Source organism: Lepidochelys kempii, chromosome 13, assembly GCF_965140265.1.
Source record: "Lepidochelys kempii isolate rLepKem1 chromosome 13, rLepKem1.hap2, whole genome shotgun sequence".
Classification (NCBI taxonomy): domain Eukaryota; kingdom Metazoa; phylum Chordata; order Testudines; family Cheloniidae; genus Lepidochelys; species Lepidochelys kempii.
The window spans coordinates 26,071,627-26,094,165 of NC_133268.1; the positions used below are offsets into that span (position 1 = coordinate 26,071,627).

A 22,539-nucleotide genomic window follows, 5' to 3' on the forward strand; every position below is an offset into this window, starting at 1 on the left:
GAGCTCTTTTTTTTTTTTTTTTTTTGGTGAAAGTTTAGGGGTAATTGGGCAAGGTATTCCCAGGACATGACTATTTTGAAAACCCAGAAATTATTTTTAAGGGTCTGGGGTACTCGGTTTTCACCTAGTCATCTTTAATAACATTCCTCTGAGACATTATAAAAAACCCCATTATTCAGACCACATGCTCTAAGTTTTTGGAGTAAGTAAAGCTCTAATTAAAACACAGTATAGGAGACAGGTACTTAAAATGAAAAGAAACAAATCTATCTTTCTTGATCTGAATAAATCAGATAAACCTGGAGTCTGGAATTAATCAAAAGGGATCTGCCTCTTGGCTTTCCCTTACCATTGATGTCCTTTGATCAGAAGAAGGTTTTTCATAAAAGAAACATTAATGATTCTTTCCTGTCCTGATATGAATTGTATAGGTTAGTAAACCACCAACTCCCCCAGGGTGAGAAAGCTGAAACTTTCCTCTTTTTTTTCTTAACAAGGTAGACTATTTCTCCTTTTTATTACACTTGGTGCACAATATCACAAAGGAATACTGGAACTGCATCTTAGCATAACCTGCTGCATGTAATATCTCTCTGGTATTTGAAGTAGCCATTAATTTCAGGCCTATGAAAAGGCCAACCTTGGACTGTGAGAACCCAGTAGTATGATAAATATTCATAGGAGAGAACAGCTGGCAAATCATAATCCCCTCTCCTGTCTCCAAGGACTGACTTGTTACAATGGAGGTTGGTTGATCTGCTGTCTTGTTTATTGAATCAATAAACTATCAGAGCGTTTCTTTGCTCCTTGGAGCCCAGATAAATTAGACCGCTGCATCATTCATTTCAAATTTTCAGAGAGGAGCTGGTATCTTTAAAATATGGTTGCATTCTGAAGAGTGACTCTCAAAGAGCATTGTGGGGTTCTGTGTTTGCTATCTCTCAGTGATTACAGCTCAGATGTGCTCAGTTTACAAGTAAAAATTTTAAACTGCTAGCCCTGCAGAGTTACCCTGGGATCTGAGCATCAGCCTGGGTTCTCTGCTTCTTGCACATCCCACCTGCAATAAAGGTTTGTCAGACCAAATTAGGCCCTGCTGGGCACCTATGCAGTCACATTGCCTTCAGTGGGGTTGCACAGGTGTAACGGACTTGGACATAGGAAACAGTTCTGTTTATGCACAAGAAGGAATAGAATCCATCTTGCTGTCTGTTTAGCCATGTTGGCTCCTCAGGGCTAACAGGAGTAAAAAATGCAGCAGGAACTTATTTCAGTCACTAAAGTCAGCATATGTGACTTCGAATACAAAGGGGGAGCAGACCAGCTGAGTAACGAGGGCCATTTTTATTTGATCACGTTTCAGAACAGAATTGCATTTTAAATGAGCTCTTTTCCTTCTGTCATCTCCTGCTTCCCACTCTGCTCTCCCACAATCATCCCATCCTTAGCCATGACATGAAGTCCTGTTTACATACAAGTGCAGCATCTGATTTTGCACCATTTGAAAGGCATCAATTCAGCTGCATCCCTTTGAGGTTGAGAGGAAACCATACAATGTAAACGTTTTAAATAATCAAAAAGAAACAGCACATCGTTTCCATTTTCCTTTGATATTTCTCCCTTTGCTTTGGTATTTTTCTTTTTTCTTTTTTTTTTTTTTTGTTTAATGGCATGAGTGTAATTGAGTTTTTATTCTTTTTCAGTTATCTCTTAAATCCGTACACAGTGATGTCTTGTGTTGCAAAGTCCACCTGTGCCATCAACAATACTGTCATTGCATTCTTCATTTTGGCTACAATAAAAGGTAATGCACTGGGACAATCTTGCCCCGGCTCACATCTTTCTATAAATATTTGAACTGTGAGCTATTGGAAATGCAGTTAATACTAGACACATCACAGACTGGGTCAAGGCAATGTCAAAGGTCTGCTTTGAATCACTGAAGCAAAAGGCAAATGCATAGTTAAGTACAAGGTCTGTCATCCCAATATGTGTAAAAGTCTCTGGTCTTGTGAGGTGTGTCTACACTACACGCTCAGCTCAGGCTCGGACTCACGTTTGAGCTGAAGCCATCCTTCCATCCACACAGACACACACAGTCTGAATCGGGTCAGCAAGGACTTGGGACCCTGGGTCCTAACACCCTGGTAGGTGTGGGAGGGTCAGAGTCCGAGTCCTGCAGTGACTCGAGTCCAACCCCTGTCATTTTGCAGTGTGGACACAGCTCAAGCCACAGTCCCCAGTCAAAAGGTCTGCATGGTGCACTGTGGACCCATTGGAACAGCTATTAGATTCAAGTCCAGCAATTGCAGTTATTTACAATCAGTGTGGCCGCTCGAGCGCAGCCTGGGAAATGAGTCCACAAGCCTGGATCTCAGTGACACAAGTTCACAATGCAGTGAAGACGTTCCCTAAATATTGATTGATTCTTATGGATGGTGCCCTCTCTTGGACAACTTTGATTATTTTTCTATTTAGAAACCAGTCTGCCTCTGTCTTTTATATTTTGGGGAGGAGGTGGGGCACTGTTACTTCCTTTTTTTTCTTCTTCTTCTTCTTCTTAAGGATATTTGCATGAGAGTTCACCTGTTTCTATTGTTTAACTCTCACCTGCAATCATAACCTTGTTTGATATCGGCAAATTGTGGTGTTACAGACATCTGTAGCTTCAGAGGAGAGAGAAGCAGCAGGAGCAGATGAACTCTAAGGTAGCTGCCAGCCTAGTGTAATCTATTCTATATCTTCTACTATTTAAAAAAATTAGGGACACTGGCATAATGTTCCTTTAATCTCATAGTTAAAGCTAAATTTCTCTTTCTAGTCTAAGTCAGCATCAGCAGAGCATCTGGGCGGCTCTGTAATATTTGCATAAGAAGATAGGGATTTCTCTAGTGGCCCAGACCAGTGGTCAGTCTATTCTGTTATCTTGTGTCCAATAGTGGCCAGTACCAGATGCCTCAGAGGAAGAAGGGACAAACTTCAGAATAAACAATTACAAGCTAATATACCTGTAAGGGAAGGTTCTTCCTACACCCCTATTTGGTTAGTGGTTGGACTATGCCATTGAAGCAGGAGCGTTTATATTTGAAACTACATTTGCAAAAATAAGTGAACAAGATCCACTTTGGTGTATTGCTCTATAATTGTTCACCTACTTATTGATACACAAAGTCGAATAATTCCCAGTGAGCTGCTCTATAGCAGTGTTTCCCAACGACTGGTCGATGAACTGATGCCAGTCCTTCAGAGCTCCCTGACATATTTTAGAAAGACAACAAGCCAGTCCCCAGTATCAAAAGGTTAAGAAACACTGCTCTGTAGTAATTGTCCCATGTGCTTGTTTCCTGAATCAGTATGTGGCAACCTCTAGTGTTGAAAGTGTGTTCAGGGGGAGACTCAGATTATGGGTAAAAGATTTTCTTGGAAGTTTTTGATATAACAATAGATTTCTGCATAGCAAGCCTTTGCACATAGATATCTCTAATCTAATACTCGCTGAAGCAGAGGACATGTAGGTTTCTGTCTAGGAGAATGTAGTTGTGAAAGGGAGAGGATTCTTCATTTTAGAAATCCCAGTGAAGGGTCTGTGCTGCTCATTCTCTTAAAGAGGATGGAAGTGAAGGAGAGAAGCTTATTTCTGTTTGTGATGCGGAGTGAACTAGTGTGATAGACTAGTTAGCCCTTTGGACTGAGCCACGACTCCTGCTTTCCAGTCCTTTCTTTGCCACTAACTTTGAACAAATTAATTAGGCCAAAATGTTCAGAAGTAGCTCCTGGTCAGGGGTGCTTTCTTTTATTGGTGTCCAACTGGAGATGCCTTGGGCCTGATCTGAGCACCCACAATTTCAGTTGAAGTTGATGAGCAGTGCAGGTACTCAGCAGTTAGCTCAGCCCAAAGGTGTCTGAAATTGGGCAACCAAAAATGTAGGCATTCAAAATTAGAGGTCACTTTTAACATTTTTAATTCAGCTCTGTGCCTAAATTTCCACATCTGTAAAATAGGGCTAATGCTACTTCCCTACCCTGACTTGTGAGGCTCAAGTAATGTTCGCAGAGCACTCTGAGACATTCCAGTGAAAACGGGCTCTCAAGTGCACAGTGTTAGTAGAACAGCTGCTTCATGCAGAAATGACTCCAGACTACACATTCTCCCACATAAATAGTGACTGACCTCTATGTATGAGACTTGGGTTATATGAATCTCTCTAGGTAGATTATAGGGATATAAACCACTTGCATCAATTATTGTTTCGTGCTATTGGCTGTTTGTCAGAGCCATTCTTCTTGTCTCAATGTCCCTGTAATATAGAGAGGGACAAGCTCCAGAACATGCTGAAATAGTTATTTTTACCCCTTCTAATTGGTTGTGATGTTCCGATGATCACAGCTGGTACTGTGCAGTACTTCCTCCAATTTGAGCAGTGACTCGATATTTAAAGGACTCTTTGAATATGACCCTCTTTATGATCATGGTTTGTTAACTGAGGTTTGTTTCTTCCCTGCAGGTAGTAACCTCCTCAGTGCTATATTCCTGGCTTTAGCAACATATCAGTCATTGTATCCTCTCACCTTGTTTGCACCAGCATTGCTGTATCTTCTACAGGTAAATAGTCTCTTAAGAGTAACTGTATTGGCTGTAACCTCTGACATCCTATGCAGGGCCAATTCCTATCAGCCAGCAATGGTGGTCCTGTGTCTAGGTGGTGGGAGGAGATGGTTGCTGTGAGATTCAGTGGCCAGTTCTCAAAATCTGGAAGGAAAAAAAAAATCTCATCCTTCCCCAGGCCAGTGGAGGTTTAACATCTTGCAGGAGTCACATGGATAGGAGGAGGAAAGCAGAAACTCATTTACTCCCTGCCTGCAAATTTGCAGGCAGTTCTCCTTACTGAAACACAAAGCTGTGTTTGGTGTTACGTGACCACCAAAGAGAATTTTGGAGCAGCAGAGTTTCTTCTATAGTGACTCCGCCTCAGTGCCATGAGGTATAGTGACAGTCCTTTTGCCTGAATTATCCAGGCCCAACAATGCACTGCAAAAGGCAGTGATAATGTCTAACTTGCCCCACAGTGCCAGGCATACACTTGCGGTACTTGCAAATATCTGCTTTCCCCAGCCTCATTCCTCCTCCATTAACAGAATGTTGATCAGATTGCACCAGGGATTCTGAAGAAGATGGTATCCTTAATTATTCATGGATGCCCAAAGTACTGCAAGACGAACACTGAGCCGCAAAGCAGATTAATTCATCAATAGGCCAAGAGCCACCTTCCCAAGACTGGAAAGGGGTATTAAAGCGAAGGCAACTCTTTGGTAATGATGTAAAAGAAAATGCATGCTGATAGCTACTGCAGAGAGCACGAAGCTGTGGAATAGAGAGGATGATGTAAAGAGACTATTCATGTTCACTGGAAGAAATGATAATTCACTGGAAATGGGTGTCTCCCTACTAATCTAATCTGTTTCTCTAGGTCAGCGGCAGGCAAACTTTTTGGCCTTACGGCCGCATCAGGTTTTGGAAATTGTATGGAGGGCTGGTCCGCAAACAGCCAGGCGTGGCCTGGCCCCCCCTCCCCCTCCCGAGACTCCTGCCCCATCCACACACACACACCCCACCCGCTCCCTGTCCCCTGACTGCCCCCACCCTTGACTGCCCCATGCCTCCCCATCCAACCCCTCCTCTCATTCCTGACTGCCACCCCCCCCCGGAACCCCTGACCCATCCACACACACACACCCCACCCGCTCCCTGTCCCCTGACTGCCCCCACTGCCCCATCCAACCCCTCCTCTCATTCCTGACTGCCCCCATTCAACCCCCCTGTTCCCTGACCGCCCCAACCCCATCCACACCCATGCCCCCTGACCACCCCCCCGAACTCCCCTGCCCTCTATTCAACCCCCCCGCCCCCTTACCGCGCTGCCTGGAGCACCGGTGGCTGGTGGCGCAGCTGCACCAGGACAGGCAGCAGCCAGCCACGCACGGCGCAGCACGGAGCACCGGCTCAGGCCACGGCTCTGCAGCTGCGCTGTCCCAGGAGCTCACAGCCCCGCCGCCCAGAGCATCGCGCCGGCGGCGCAGTGAGCTGAGGCTGCGCGGGGTGGGGCGGGGCTAGTCTCCCAGGCCAGGAGCTCAGGGGCCGGGCAGGAGGGTCCTGCGGGCCACAGTTTGCCCACCTCTGCTCTAGGTGCTCCTACCGTACCCATCACCATGGTATTCAGTATCTCCCTTTCCTTTCCCTGTGTCTGGGGTTTCAGGTGGCTTTATACCTGTCTTAAGTCTTCTGCTGATGTTGTGAGAGGTGACTTGACCAAGAGCCTAAATCATAAAGGGCCATATGGAAACTGATCAGTTGCTCATTTCATCTAGCTGGGAAAGCAAGGGGATGCTCCAAGGAAAGGCTTTGGATGCTAGTGAAAGGACTCTTACCCAGCATCTGTACAGAGATTTATCAGTAGTGTCTGAAAAAATCTTGCCAGGTCCCAGATGACTGTCCGTCATACTTTTCTACTGACATGACTCCCTCTGTGATTTTACAGTGGATGTTCATTACAGATTTCCCTGAAGCCCATTTTCAATTTCTTTAACTCTGAAAGAAAATGGAGAAGAGTCACTTACAGACTCTTCCTCCTTCCCCCGTGTAAATGTCTTTCAGTTTTCTCCAAAACATCCAGAAAATTTCATTGTTGTTTTAAATCTTTGCTGTAATGGAGCATCTACAAAGTCAAAACTATTTGTTAAATCTGAAAAGAGACCCTGCTGTTCTTTGGGGAGCTGTGAGTTCCCTGCATATGGTCCCAGTTATGCACTTCTCTTTATTTTAAGCAAAACATCTGCATGGCAGTGGCAGAGCATAAGCGTAGTGTTTCCAGAGATGGTTACCTGGGATGATACGCGAACATCTAATGACTTTGGGTTTATAAGGGGACTTTCAAAAGCATTCAGAGCTGCCAAAGGATGTTCTGTTTATCAGGATTTCTTGTTGAACTTTACAAACCTCACAAGGGAGGCAGTGCAGAATTAAATGGGTGCTCTCCTGCACTTTCTGTCTATCCTGCCAAGAAGTCTGTGTAAATTGGCTTGAGATGTTCCGGAAAGTTTTCTGATGTTAAATCTGCCATGGTTCAGAGGAACAGAGCACCCTTCCATCAGAGCCCTTTACAGCCATGAGTCAGAATAGCCTCTCAGGACCCTGGCAAGGCATGTACAGTACAAATGTGGGTGCCAAATGGCAAAGCAGCTTCACTGATTTAGAGCTGCTGAATTCTGGTAGAGCTTCTGTCAGAGGTGACCCAGATTTCCAAACCTGGCGTGCCTGCTTGGCTGCAGAGTTACCAAAATTCTGCACATACATCAGGGAATCACACACACCACATGGTCCCTTATGGTTACTTGAATGCGAAATTACCTGACTTTTCAGGCACAGTTCTGAAAGTACTAGGTAGAGTGTGTGATTTGATTGGCCAAGGCAGAGCACACTGGAGCAGAGTGTGCTGAATGCTGCTACTCCCATTGTAGCAGGGCCAGTATTTGCTGCTTTCTGTCAGCAGGGCAGGTCTTGTTAATAGAAAGCCACAGGATGTCCTCTTATTTTCCTTGTTTGTGTTTTGTTTCCAGAGTCAGTTCATACCAGTGAAACTGAAAAGCAAAGGCTTCTGGTTGTACACCACGCAATATGCAGCGCTGTATCTCTGTAGCTTGGTGGTGATTGTCTGCCTCTCGTTCTTCCTCCTCAACTCCTGGGACTTTATCCCATCTGTGTATGGTTTCATGTAAGTAGTTGTAATTTGTTTTCTGGGAATGCCCATATTATGATAGGCATTATTCATGCATACCAGAGACCCATTCCCTGTCCCAAAGAGTTTTCAGTCTCAGGAAAAATGTACCAGCAATGCAGGGGAAACAAACCCACACACTAAGAACAAAAATATATAACCCAAGTTCCATTAAACCATCACAGCAAGAACTAAAGCAGTGGCACTTAACGAGGGGTACGTGTACCCCTGAGTGTGCAGCGGTCTTCCAAGGGGACGTCAACTCATCTAGATATTTGCCTAATTTTACAACAGGCTACATAAAAAGCCCTAGCAAAGTCAGTTCAAACTAAAATTTCATACAGACAGTGACTTGTTTATACTGCTCTATGTACTATATACTGAAATATAAGTACAATATTTATATTCCAGTTGATTTATTTTATCATTATATGGTAAAAATGAGAGTAAACAATTTTTCAGTAACCGTGTGCTGTGACACTTCTGTATTTTGTTGTCTGATTTTGTAAGCAAGTAGTTTTTAAGTGAGGTGAAACTTGGGGTACACAAGACAAATCAGACTCCTGCAAGGGGTACAGTCGTCTGGAAAGGTTGAGAGCCACTGAACTAGAGAAGACTAACTAGGTGGAGAGAAGGTACTGAGTTTCTTCAGTCTCCCTTTAATTAACTAGAAGTTTCTTGGCATGTGCTTTGGATTAGCCAAATTGACCAGTAGGTGTCACTGTTGGTGGACTCCACAGGAGTAAAACTGTAAGTGTGTTTAACTGTATAAAATGGCCTTAAAGAGACATTAAGGAAAAAGTTAGATGCTGATGTTTAAATATCTTGGGGATCATAGATGTTCAATAAGTGGATACAGCCTTTTTCTTGTACACTCTGCCTCAGTTTCATGTGTCACCTTCAGTTTTGTACTGCTGCGATGAACTTTCTCCGACTAGTTAAAGATGCAACTAGTGCTGACAGTTAGAAGGACTGACGCCAATTATGGAGGGTGATTTCCCTCCCTGAGTTTTCTCCCCTTTGGTTTCCTCACAATGCGTTGTTAGACATAGCACCCCACCACTACGTCTCCTTCCAGTGGCACACAATGATTCAGTAATTTCATAGAAGCAAGTAAGTCAAATACCAACTGCTTTAAAATGTTACCTTGATTTTTCTCTTTAAATTTCAGCCTTTCCGTTCCAGATCTGACTCCCAACATTGGCCTCTTCTGGTACTTCTTTGCAGAGATGTTTGAACACTTCAGTCTGTTCTTCGTGTGTGTATTTCAGATCAATGTCTTCTTCTACACCATTCCTTTAGCAGTAAAGCTAAAGTAAGTGTATTTATTTGCTATCCCTTTTGTCTCTGTGATCTGCCAACCTAAGGAGTCGCTACTATTCTGTCTCTGTTGGCAGGAGTGGGAATGATAGAGGCTTTCTCTTCTTGATATACTTCCTACACCAAAAATGATTTCGGCCCACAAAGCCCGCTGTTATGTCACTGTCCAGTAAAGACCCGTGTAGGTCAGTGTCGGACATCTGGAGCTGTGAAATGAAAAAGAGCAGAATTAGGTTTTATATCAGCTCTTTCCTTCTCACTTCCTAAAGTGATGGTGCTCTTCTCTCAAGGAGGGAAGGGTGTTAAGTCTTTGGTGTACTGAAAATGTACCTCATATCCTTTAAGAACCCTGCATATCCTTTAAGAACCTTTTTACTTGTTCCCTAGAATAGTGGGATGCAGCCTTTTCTGTAGAGAAGCACATTGCTTCATGTAACACTGGGATGTACAAGATACTCAAACTTTCCAGGGAGGTAATACTGCAGAATGGTTAGAGCAAGGGACTGGTTGCCAGGACTTCATGGATTCTGTTCCTGGCTCTGAATCAGCTCTGTGGCCTGGAACAATTCTGCTACCTCGTCCCGTGCCTTAGTTTCCCCATTGATAAAATGGGGATAAGAATATACCACCTTCAAGGCAGAAGCTGTGTGCGGCTCAGTCCATTAATGTTTGTAAAGTGCTTTCATGAAATTCTCTGTGCAAGGACAAGATCGTCTTAATACCTAGTTTTCTGAAGAAGGTGCTGCCCTCGTTGCCTGTGTCAAGGCTTGAGACTGTTGCTGCTCCTGTATGGGGAATCGTGGAAGCTCCCACACTTCTCCCCTCCTAGCATGCACTGTCCTCTTCTGCTATGGAGCTATGAAGATTGTTTCATTGCAGATTGCCCTAGACGTGCAGGCAGTTTTCTGAGGTAATAGCTGATGTGTGTTTCCTGCCTCCGTTGGAGCCATGCCATTCCCTCCCTGTCTGCCAGTCTGGAAGGCTAAGAATAGTGTGTGATCATGGGTGGTGACAGGCAAACACAACCGTGCCCTGCGAATTCAGGGTGAGGAAACATCTTTGTATCTCTTGGCTGTAAGGCATTAGCATCACTGTGGGGCCATAGGTGCTGGAGCCGGGGGGGAGGAGTGGGGAGTGCCGGTGCCCCTCCACTTTTGAGAACTTAGGCTTGGCAGGGGCACGAGTGGGGACCCTGAGGGTCCAGGCCCCCCACTTGGCCCTGGATCAGAGCTGGGTGGCGTAATGGCAAAGTCCCTTCCCTGCTGGCATGACAGAGGGCAGCTGGGCCAAATTAGAGTGAGTGGCGTTGTGACCTGACGCATAAGAGTCACAACTCCAGTTGTTCCCCCCCACTTTTGCAGTCTTTCCAGCATCCCTATGCAGGGCTTCCCAGGACCAGCGTTTCCCAAGACCAGAGGTGGGCAAACTATATGGCCCACGGGCCACATCTGGCCAGTGGGACCCTCCTGCCTGGCCCCCTGAGCTCCTGGTCCAGGAGGCTAGCCCCCGGCCCCTCCCCTGCTGTCCCCTCTCCCCCGCAGCCTCAGCTCACTGCACCGCCGGCGCGATGCTCTGGGCGGCAGGGCTGTGAGCTCCTGGGGCAGCGCAGCTGCAGAGCCGTGGCCTGAGCCGGTGCTCCGTGCTGCGCCGTGCGTGGCTGGCTGCTGCCTGTCCTGGTGCAGCTGCACCACCAGCCACCGGTGCTCCAGGCAGCGCTGTAAGGAGCAGGGAGTGGGGGTGTGTGGTCAGGGGGCATGGGGTGTGGATGGGGTCGGGGCGGTCAGAGGGCGGGGAACAGGGAGGTTGAATGAATGGGGGCAGTCAGGGGCAGGGGTTCCAGGAACAGTCAGGGGACAGGGAGAAGGGGTGGTTGGATGGGGCAGGGATCCCAGGGGGGCAGTCAGGAATGAGAGGAGGAGAGGATGGGGCAGCAGGGAGCAGTCAGGGGCAGGGGTTCTGGGGGCAGTCAGGGTACAGGGAGCTGGGGTGTGTGGATGGGGCAGGGGTCGGGGGGCCATCAGGGAACGGGGGGGTGGATGGGGCAGGAGTCCTGGGGGGGGCCATCAGGGAACGGAGGGGGGGATGGGGCAGGAGTCCTGGGGGGGGCCATCAGGGAACGGAGGGGGGGATGGGGCAGGAGTCCTGGGGGGGCCATCAGGGAACAGGGGGGTTGGATGGGGCAGGAGTCTGGGGGAGGGGGCATCAGGGGGTGAGAAGCGGGGGATGGGGGCAGGGGCCAGGTCATGCCTGGCTGTTTGGAACGACACAGCCTCCCCTAACCGGCCCTCCATACAATTTCCTGATGTGGCCCTCAGGCCAAAAAGTTTGCCTGCCCCTGCCCAAGAGGCTGCTGCGGTGAACCACTTCTCCAGGATATTTCACAGCATCCTCTCCCCTTCTTCACCAGTACCAAGAATAGCTGTGCTGGGCCCGTTCTTACAGCTGTCTGGGAACTGGCTGCTGTCTGTGCTTTAGGAGTCCTCTCTTTTTAAGAACATGTCAGTCCAGTTTCAGCCTTGCTTTTTGAATGTTGTATAAACAGCTCTAAAGACCAAAAAAAAAAAAAAAAGCTCTCATTGTGCCTAAAGCATGCAAGGTTCCAGTGCCATAGTCTGAAAGTCAAATATGAAGGTCATTCTGGAACATTCAGTGTCTCTTCTTTATTTTAATTTTTTTTCAGTACTGCAAAGCCAGTTCGTTTGAATTAAAAATAGGGCTGTCATGAGATTAAAAATATAATTGTGATTAATGGCACAATTAAAAATTAATCGTGCAATTAATCGCACTGTTAAACAATAATAGAATACCATTTATTTGAATATTTTTGGATGTTTTGTACGTTTTCAAATATATTGATTTCAATTACAACATGGAATACAAAGTGTACAGTGCTCACTTTATATTTTTTTATTACAAGTATTTGCACTGTAAAAAAACAAAAGAAATAGTATTTTTTCAATTCACCTAATACAAGTACTGTAGTGCAATCTCTTTATCATGAAAGTTGAACTTACAAATGTAGAATTGTGTACCAAAAAAAAACTGCATTCAAAAATAAAACGATGTAAAATTTTAGAGCCTGCAAACCCACTCAGTCCTATTTCTTGTTCAGCCAATTGCTCAGACAAACAAGATTGTTTACATTTGCAGGAGATAATGCTGCCCAGGTCTTGTTTACAGTGTCACCTGAAAGTGAGAACAGGCATTCTCATGGCACTGTTGTAGCCAGCATTGTAAGATATTTACTTGCCAGATGCACTAAATATTCATATCCCTTCCTGCTTCAACAACCATTCCAGAGGACATGTATCCATGCTGGTGACGGGTTTTGCTGGATAACAGTCCAAAGCAGTGTGGACCAACGCATGTTCATTTTCATTATCTGAGTCAGATGCCACCAGTAGAAGGTTGATTTTCTTTTTTGGTGGTTCGGGTTCTGTAGTTTCCACATCGGAGTGTTGCTCTTTTAAGACTTCTGAAAGCAAGCTCCACACCTTGTCCCTCTCAGATTTTGAAAGGCACTTCAGATTCTTAAACCTTGTGTCAAGTGCTGTGTCTATCCTTAGAAATCTCACATTGGTACCTTCTTTGCGTTTTGTCAACTCTGCTGTGAACATGTTCTTAAAACGAACATGTGCTGGGTCATCATCCGAGACTGCTGTAACATGAACTGTATGGCAAAATGCAGGTAAAACAGAACAGGGGACGTACAATTCTCCCTCAAGGAGTTCAGTCACAAATTTCATTAACGCTATTTTTTTTTTTAATGAGCATCATCAGCATGGAAACATGTCCTCTGGAATGGTGGCCGAAGCATGAAGGAGCATATGAATGTTTAGCATATCTGGCACATAAATACCTTGGAATGCTGGCTACAAATGTGCCATGCCAAATGTCTGTTCTCACTTTGTGGTGACTTATTTGTAAATAAGACGAGGGCAACATTTTCGCCTGTAAATGTAAACAAACTTTTGTCTGAGCGATTGGATGAACAGAAGTAGGACTGAGTGGACTTGTAGGCTCTGAAGTTTTACATTGTTTTGTTTTTGAGTGCAGTTATGTAACAACAAAAAAATCTGCATTTTTAAGTTCCACTTTCACGACAAAGAGATTGCACTACAGAACTTGTATGAGGTGAATTGAAAAATACTGTTTCTTTTGTTTATCATTTTTACAATGCAAATATTTGTATTAAAAAATAATATACACTAATTTCAATTACAACACAGAATAGAATATATATAAAGTATGTAGAATAATATGCAAAATATTTAAATAATTTCAATTGGTATTCTGTTGTTTTAACAGTGTGATTAAAACAGCGATTAATCATGATTAATTTTTAATCATGTGAGTTAACTGCAGTTAATCAACAGCCCTAATTAAAAACAAACTGTGCTTTAGAGCCTGATGCTTTCTACATACTCTGGCCCTCTGTCTCATGCTTGTAAGGGAGACCAGGTGAGTGAGGTAATATCTCTTATTGGAACAAGCTGTTGATGAGAGAGAAAAGCTTTTGAACCACGCAGTGCTCTTCTTCAGGTCCGACACGGCTACAACTACTTATGCTTGTAAAACAGGCAGAATGCTGCACTGTGGAGATCCTTGTAAATATGTCTCTTACACATGTACCAAATGCTTGCACTGTCATAAATTCAATATATAGGTCATTATTTTCACCTACAGCCTTTGTCTGTGACACATACTTTCATTCCTGGAGGAAGAGGTCTATCTGTGGAATGTGAATTGTAAAATACCCATGCATATGCTTGTGTTGGAGTAGTTATGCAGGAAGCTGGCTGAATATTTCTGATTGAGGAGATGCTGAATTCTTACCCTAATACATATTGACCCATAGGTAGGGTTATGTCATACAGTAGTCAAAAACATGGACTTGGGAGTGGGGGGGCAGCTGGAGGGGATGCTTGATCACAGCTGGCAGTTAAGATGGATCATGCTGTGGATTGGACATCAGGACACTCAAAGCCAGTTCTGTAAAGTCCTTCATTGCAAAAGTAAAGTAAAAGGTTCAGGAAAGTTACTAAAGGGTTGTGATAAGAACTGTGCCATTCTGTTTGAAAGCAGCCCAGTAACTGTCTGGATTTCAGATGGTACTGTTATATGATGACTTGGAATGTATTCAGCTGCTGTTCTCATATGCCATAGGGTGAATCTGTCAGGCAGGGAGCTTCTCAAAACAGTCCTTGTGGGGCAAAAGCATCTCCGAGTGAAGTAGCATTGGTTGCTCTTCCTACCACAACAGAAGGCAGCACTTGAAAGGCCTGGACACAACAGGATGATTGTGTAAATGTGTGCAATGTGTGTGCCCAAAGTATCCATGTGTAGGTACACAAATGCCCTTGGAATACTCCTCTGCAAGTTGACTCAATGCTTGCAGCCCAGCGCACTGGGAGATTTGCTGGGGAAACAGATCAAGAGCGTGTATGTTCATGTGTCCTGCCAATCCTGGGCACCAGCTTTCAGAGACAAATGCTGCTGCTCCTCCAGTACCTGTCATATCCAGTCACTGCCTTTTTCCTTTCTCTAGGGAGCACCCCATCTTCTTCTTGTTCGTTCAGCTTGCCATCATTTCTATCTTCAAGTCCTACCCAACCGTGGGAGACGTAGCGCTATACATGGCCTTCCTTCCGCTCTGGAGCCACCTTTACAGATGTAAGTTCTTTGTGTTTGATTCTTCCCTCCCTCCATTCTTCCACAGTCCCTGCGGCACTCTCAATCCAAACCTTGGTTTGTTGACATGGCTGAGGTGAGGGGCTTAGGTCAGCTCTACACTCCAGACTTACATCGGTATAACAGCATTGCTCAGGAGTATGCAAAATCCACACTCCTGAGCAATGTAGTTATACCGACCTAACCCCCAGGGTTGAGAGTGCTATGTCGGCAGGAGAGCTTCTCCCATTGACATAACTACTGCTCTCATGGAGGTGAGTTAACTACGCCGACGGGAGAAGCTCTCCCATCAGAGTAGAAGCATCTTCACTTAAGCGCTACAGCAGTGCAACTGCGCCAGTGAAGTGTTTTAAGAGTAGACCTGCCCCAAAACTCTTCATTGCAGGATGAAGATAGGAAAACCAGAAGAGGCCTGGGGCTATGCAATACAACTGCATGCCACAGGGGGCACTGTCCCTCTTGGACTGTTCATTGCTTGGAAGGAAACAAGTCTGATCAATACAAACCATGAACTTTGTGGGGAGAGTTTCTGACTTCTGTGAGCAACTTTCCCTCCTTCCTTGCCCAGGTTGTTCTGAGGATTAATTGCTTGTCTGTAAAGTTCTTTGAGATCCTTGCATGAAGGATGCTTCATGAGTGCAAAGTATTTATCATCATATCATTGATATAAAGTACAGGCACCCTTTGAATTGGGTTGGGAGTGTCTCTAATCTCAGTTTCTGGCTCTGGTAATCTGAGCACCAGTCCCACAGTTAATCCAGTCACTAAACTCTCCATTCTAACACTTAGTTCTGTGTTTTGTACAGTGCCTGGAACATTGGTGTCCTGGTCCAGGATGAGGGCTCCTAGGTGCTACAGTAATACAAATGATAATTCACAGTTGTCAGTTTGTTGTGTGAGAGAGATCACACTCAAAATGTGTGCTGACTGGATCACCCCATTTAGCCAAGCCATTGGCCTCTCTTAGACCACAAAGACCGTTTCTAGCCCCTGAGCATTGGACTTGGTATAACTGTCAGGTAGCTTACAGCTCATTTTCACAGGCTCCTATTCCATGACGTACCACCTCAGGATGACTTTCAATGTCTGCTGAGATAATGTTTCAGCAGCTAATGAGCCTGGCAGTGTAACATTCCAGGAAAATTTGTGTTGCTTCCTGGAGTGACTGGTTTGGGGTGGCTATGGCAGTCAGTACCAGCCAACCCTGCCTGGCTGTTCTTTGGATTGTGTCAATCCATTGCTAACCCAAACATGACCTCAATCTCCTTAATAAGCAATTTCAGCCTTAAGACAAAGGGGCCTAGTTAGGCCTGGAAATGTGAAACCTCCCATCTTTGTTTCCCTTTGGCTTTTGTAATCCAAAACGGGGGGTTTGGTTCACAAGACTCACACCCTCGCCTCTCCGCTCCGGTTATTTCTATGAAGCTTTTGAAATCATTACATGTTGTTTGAAAATCCAAGCTAATCCTAAAACCTCAAAAAGGAACAAGAAGAAGAATGAAGAGGATTGAAAGGTTATGTAGTCAGGGCTTCATTATAGTGACCCATGGCTGGTTCTCTGTAGCAGCACTAGCTACTAGTAGGTGGGGCTTTTTACCTCCTTTGAGGACAGCTGCTCCTCCAGTCTTGGAATTACTATAGCAGAGGATAAAACAGCCTTGATAATATAGCCCAGTAACTCCATCAGTTAGACTTGATCCCTTAGGCAGCCAGGCCTGATAGACCAAGGCAGCACGTTTCCAAAACATCTTGGTTCAGCGTGGGTGAGCTGGGAGCTCCAGGCACATACAGCCAAGGGACCATGGCTACCCGAGAAGGACAATCATGGTTCAGTACCTCACTGGAGGCTTTTAAGAACAGGTTAGACAAACACTGGTCAGGAATGGTCTAGTTATTACGTAGTCCTGCCTTAAGTGCAGAAGGGTGGATTACATGGCCTGTTGAAGTCTTTTCCAGTCCTACACTTCTATGATTCTATTATCCTGCAATGTCCTATTATAGTTATGAAAAGGGAATTCATATATTAAGGGGAGAATAGTCTGCATCCTTTATGACAACATTGGCAGCCAGTTGGAAAGCTCCCCTGGGTTCCAGGCTAATCCAAAGTGATTTGGGTACCTTCAATAATTGATCACTTCGGCTCTCCTGTAGGTAAGCACAGTAACCTGATTGGATGCTGGGGTGAGGTGTAATATCCCTCTCAGAGAATGAGCTTTAATGGCTCATTAAACAGTGAGCAGGGGCTCACTGCCCCTGCTGCTGTTGAGGGGTCTCTCGCTTTTGCTGTCATCAGAGCAGCACTTGCTGGAAACCAGGAAGTAGAAGCAAGAGCCTCAAAAGGGGGGATTCAATCTAAAATTAAACAGGCAAAATTATTTTCTTTTAAAGAAAAATCCCAGTTGTTTTATTATCCGCAATAGCGGGATTATTATAGCAAATATTTATCATTATGAAAGGTTGTGCTGGTGGAGAGAAACACCCTCTAATTAGTGCCTCCAAGTTGCTGGGTGGTGCTGTAGACATGCTAAGCACCATCCTCAGATGACATGAGGTCAGCTGCTTGTTAGTATCTCAACTACACTGTTATAATATCCTTGTTTTTTCTTACAGTCCTTCGGAACATCTTTATCCTCTCCTGCGTGCTCATTGTCTGCTCCCTGCTGTTCCCAGTGCTCTGGCATCTCTGGATTTACGCAGGAAGTGCCAATTCCAATTTTTATTATGCCATCACGTTGACGTTCAATGTAGGGCAGGTTAGTAAAATGAGGCAATTGGCAACACTTGTGCAGCACAGCTGGGTGCCTGGTTACGTGACTGTCAAATAAGCGATATCTGGCTCTCAACTAGGGGTCCGGGGCCCCCTGGGGGGCCATGAGCAGGTTTCAAGGGATCCTCCAAAATAAACCAGAAACAGGGCCAGCATTAGACTCACTGGGGCTCGGGGCAGAAAGCCGAAGCCCAAGCTGTGGGGGGCTGAAGCCAAAGCCCGAGCAACTCTGCTTTGCAGGGCGTCCTGTGGTGCAGGGCCACAGGGTGTTGCTCTGCTTGATACCCTCTAGTGCCAGCCCTGGCTTTTAATCTACTGTATATGCATAAAAACAGTTGTGGTAGAGGTGGGCCATGGAGGCTTTTATAGCGTGCTGGGGGGCGGGCGGGCCTCAGAAAGAAAAAGGTTGAGAACTCCTTTGTTACAGAATATGGTCCATTTTGTGCATCCTGCACTGATTGTAGCAAGCATCCTGGCTCTCTTGTCAAGCTGAGATCGTCACTGCCAAGAGCTTAGTCACGAGGCTCTAACACATTAAGAAGAAGCAGAACTGTTCTGTCTGATTACTTGAACCATATCTTAATGTTCTGTGCAGTTTATGCTGCAAAATATACAGCCTGTAGCTTGGAAACAGAGGAAGGATCCCAGGTGCCTGGTTTGGAAGCTGGCAGATTTGTAAAACAGCAGTAAAAGCTTCTATTTAAGTTAACGTCCTAAAAAGGAAAGTTCATACCCAAAAGCACCCAGATAATCTTCTTTCCTCCTCTTGAGCTCAAGTTCTGCAAGGTGCTGGTCATCCCCAGTTCCCATTGACTTCACTGAGATTGAACATGCTCAGCACCTCATGGGATTGAGACCCTTGTCCACAATTTCGGCAACCTGCTAATTTCTTTTTCCTCTTTGTAAACTAGTATTTGCCGGCAATAGACAGATCCCCCAAACTTCGTCCACACTTCTCCCATTTACAGCTTGTGTGCAGAAAACTTAAAGGAGTAACTAAGCCATTTCATATTGCTGATCTTCACCGAGCCTTGCGTCAATTTCACATGCAGAACAATTAGACTTTGTTCCTCCTTTGAAGAAACTGAATGTTCTTTTCATGTTAAAAATTAGACCACCTCTAACATTTTGGCACTCTGGGTGTGTGTGCGTCACCTTGTACTAGACAGGCAAGCTTACTGAGAGGCCAGAAATGAGCCTTTTGTGCAGTTGAAACACAGTAGATTTATAAAGGGTGAAAGTTCTGAAACCTGAAAGCAAACAGTGGTAAGAGTGGGGGTAATGGCTATAAAGATACTGATCAAAATAGCATAATCAGTGGGTCATAGGAGAAATCAGGGGCAGATGGTGGTTCTTTAGCCCTCTAAATATGCACGTTGCTAATGTATGAGGGGAGCAGTAAAATTGCAATTTCATGTAGCTTTGTAAATGGAAAGAGAATGCATAGAGGGTTGTGTTCTCAGTCTTACTGGATCACTTCAGACTTCCATAGTTTCTTGTGCAATTTCTATGCTCAGAAATTTTGGCTGTCTGTTCTCCCAAACACTTTTCTGAACACCTGTCAGAAACAACCAATCCCTAGTGCAGTAAGCAGTTTCACCTCTTGTGCAGAGGAGTAGGTGTGCAAGGAAAGGCTGTCCAAATCAGCAGAGATGATTGGTCTGGAGAGAGGACCACAAGGTTGAAAGTCATGAATTCCTGAATTTTGTTCCCAATTCTTCCTCTGTCTGTAACTTTAGGCAAGTCATTTCCATTCTTTCTGCCTCCGTTTCTCCCTCTGTAAAATGGGAATAATACTTACCTGTCTCACAGGGGTGTTGCGGGGACTGACTTAAATTAACAGTTGGAAAGCACTTTGTGATCCTGGATGAAAGTTGATGTGGACATACAGAGCAGGAGTATTTGCCTGCTAGCTGGAAGGATCATCAGGTTTAAGACAGGAATCAGTGGCCCACATTGACTAATGTATCTTTCTTTCTGGTGGGCTGGGGAGACACAACAGAAGGGTTGGCAGGCCTCCTTCTTATGCTCCCACTAGTGCTTCTGTCCAAAAACAAGCCCAAACACAGGTGTGTGGTCTGAGTCAGCACCAGTGTCCACTTACTGCTGTTAGACGTGGATAGCACTTAGTGATGCTAAGGATGGTGATTTAATCGTGCTGATGTCTTAACGGTCCCAGCTGGGACTGAAAATTAACAGTTGACTGATGATCACTGTAGGAAGCACATTTGTCTGCTGAGTGGCAGACTCCAGCTGCGCACGTTAACATGCCCACCATTCCTGCTGTTGAAGTATAGCCTACAGGTCCAGTGGGACCTCCAATGAAACAATGGTAGGCAGCAATCTTCTCACATCCAGTGAGATTCTGCTTGTTTGTAACACAGCACCATGAGAGAAATTGTCCCTATTGCTGGAAGGGATGGGTTTAGTTTGTGGAAAGACCCATATCTCTGCTGGAGTCAGGGAGTTGGATTGCCTCAACAATGTTCCCAATACCTGACATAGCAAGTTAGCGCATTATTAAAAGTGATGACTCACTAAAAGCAAGATTTCAGAGTAGCAGCTGTGTTAGTCTGTATTCACAAAAAGAAAAGGAGTACTTGTGGCACCTTAGAGACTAATAAATTTATTTGAGCATGCTCGGGGGTCGCATAACTTTGCGACCCCCAAGCATGCTCAGATAAATTTGTTAGTCTCTAAGGTGCCACAAGTACTCCTTTTCTAAAAGCAAGATGTTTCTTTTGCCCTTCAGGTCACAAACAGATGATAGAGTGGTTCTCTAGCTGTCACTAAGCCCTCAGAGCTGCAGACGGAGTTCTGTAGGCACTCCTACTGCGTGCCTCCCTTTTTTCCCCTCCCACACATGTTTATGTCCAGTGGATCCCTGTAGTCTCCCCATCTGATTTGACCTACCTTACCCCGCAATCTCCAGGGACCCTCTGTGCTTAGTGGAAGGTAGAATGTGTGGAACCCTGTATGTGAACTCCCTGATCCTCCATGCAGACAGAGCCACATCAGTTCCATTGCACCCAAGCCCTAAGCACTCATGATAGGGTAGGAGTTGCCCCAGTGAGAGTTGTACCTTCCTGTCTCTGTCGCCTTATTTATAATGGCAAAGGCACGCTCGCTTCCCTTTTCAGTTCACTCTCATTCTCTCAGTAACTTTTCCATTTTTATTCTTGGTTCTAAACGTTGGGTTCTTTACACTGTATTACTCATGCAGCTGGAAGGTATCCACAGTGGGGCTTGCTGAGCTTTCTGCCACTGTGAACCGTTCATCCTAGAAATCTTCAAGAAATGCTGCAATGTCTCCCTTTTTGGGACAGGAATATGCTGACTTGGCAGTAACTTCAGGGTTTTTCTGGGGTTAATAGTCACGTGAACTGCTCCCCTCAGGTCATTAATCTCCAGGAATTGCCATGCAATAGCATGAGTATTGCAAGCTGAAAGCAGGGATCTCTTTACTGATGACGTTGGTTCAGTTGGAATGTATAGAGTATTACTAGATAATAAATGCCCTATACATTTTTAATCAATTTAATTAAGTATTACAGGTTTGAATATAATTAAGGGGACCTTAAGTAACTTAGCTTGATTTGATTTATTAAGCGATGGTTAACACAAAAGAGAAGTATATATTACCAAGTTTGTAGAACCATGCCTTGCAACCTGATGACAATTTTTTTAAATACTGTCTTGGTTTTGTCTATTATACCCAACTTGTTTAAGTTTCATTACTGTAGGTTTTTTTCCCCCAGCCTGCAAATATTTTATTTTAGTATATTTCCTAACTCATTACATTTATAAATGTCTAACTACATGACTGAACATCTGTGATTTGTCCTTCACATTTGGCTAACTCATACCTCTGTTATTGTGGTTAGTATGTTTAAAAATACATATTAGTCTTAGGAAATATGACAAAGGTTGTCATAAGCCAGTACTTTTCCACTCTTAACGTTACTACAACGCATCATAAGACTCTTGCTTACAAACATGCTATAAAGCCTCTGGGAGAGCCTTGCCTACAAGTCAACAACATTCACCAGTCGGGTACCTTGAATCTTCACTTGGCATTCTGTTCAGCAGAATGTGATGTGATGTGTAGCATCCCTAACTTGTTAGAGAGGCATCCACAGTCTTGGCTGCTTTTATGACTTGACATCAAGAGCGGGGATTTTCTGTTGCAGATAGCATAAGAGCTACAGAGACCAGCTTCCCCGCTGTTAGCGAGAACTGCCCAGTGTCACATGCCACATATTGGCACATAGTCCTTCTCCCACATAGATCCCTGAATGTTGTATCCCTTCGCATGACCATCACCCCTTTCTGTGATTCTTTCCCTGTTGGCAGAGTCTGGTGGGAGACTCAGTCAACAGAAGACCCTCTGCAGTGCTCATCCTCAGTCTTGTCACTTTTCAATAGAGCTGAGTGAAATGCTTCAGACAAAACTTGTTTTTTCCCCAAAGAATGCAGTTTCAGGTCAGATTGGCAGCTCGTTTCAGCTGAAATTAAAAAAAGAAAAATTCCAGAAATGTCAGAACAAATTGTATCAAAACAAAACATTTCATTTTGTGGGGCTAGATTCACAAGAGGAATAAGGTGCTATTCACAAAATGGAGGAGGGGAGGAGCTGCCATCACTTCCCCCCTACCACTAGCCCTGTAGTTAGGGCTCTCACTGGGGATGTGGGAGACCCACGTTTGAAACCTGCTCTGGAGTTGTAGGGACTTGAACCCAGGCTTCCCCCAGGTTAGTGCCCTAACCCCTAGACTCTAGGGTATCCTGGGGTGGGATTCTCTCTGGCTGTCCTGTTGAAGCTGTTCCACTTTGTATAAAATTCTTGAATGGCTAATGTGCCAGACAGGGGGAGAGAGTGACTCCATATCCTGGTGGTTAGGGTACTCCCCTAGGGGAGTACCCTCTCCCATCCCAAGTGAGTGCCAATCCTACTGGGCTATTGGGCATAAGGGATGTCACCACCATCTA

General features: G+C 45.0%; 1 protein-coding gene across 4 annotated transcripts in view; it reads left to right on the forward strand.

Annotated features, from left to right (window-relative positions):
- PIGU (phosphatidylinositol glycan anchor biosynthesis class U) overlaps positions 1 to 22,539 on the forward strand; it is a 41,591-nt gene that overhangs the window by 9,667 nt on the left and 9,385 nt on the right. For all 4 annotated transcript variants that reach the window (XM_073309870.1, XM_073309869.1, XM_073309871.1 and 1 more), the window contains exons 6-11: positions 1,704 to 1,804; positions 4,506 to 4,603; positions 7,615 to 7,769; positions 8,944 to 9,087; positions 14,641 to 14,765; positions 17,394 to 17,536. In XM_073309870.1, coding sequence (XP_073165971.1) covers positions 1,704 to 1,804; positions 4,506 to 4,603; positions 7,615 to 7,769; positions 8,944 to 9,087; positions 14,641 to 14,765; positions 17,394 to 17,536 — 766 coding nt within the window. The remainder of the gene's footprint in view (positions 1 to 1,703; positions 1,805 to 4,505; positions 4,604 to 7,614; positions 7,770 to 8,943; positions 9,088 to 14,640; positions 14,766 to 17,393; positions 17,537 to 22,539) is intronic.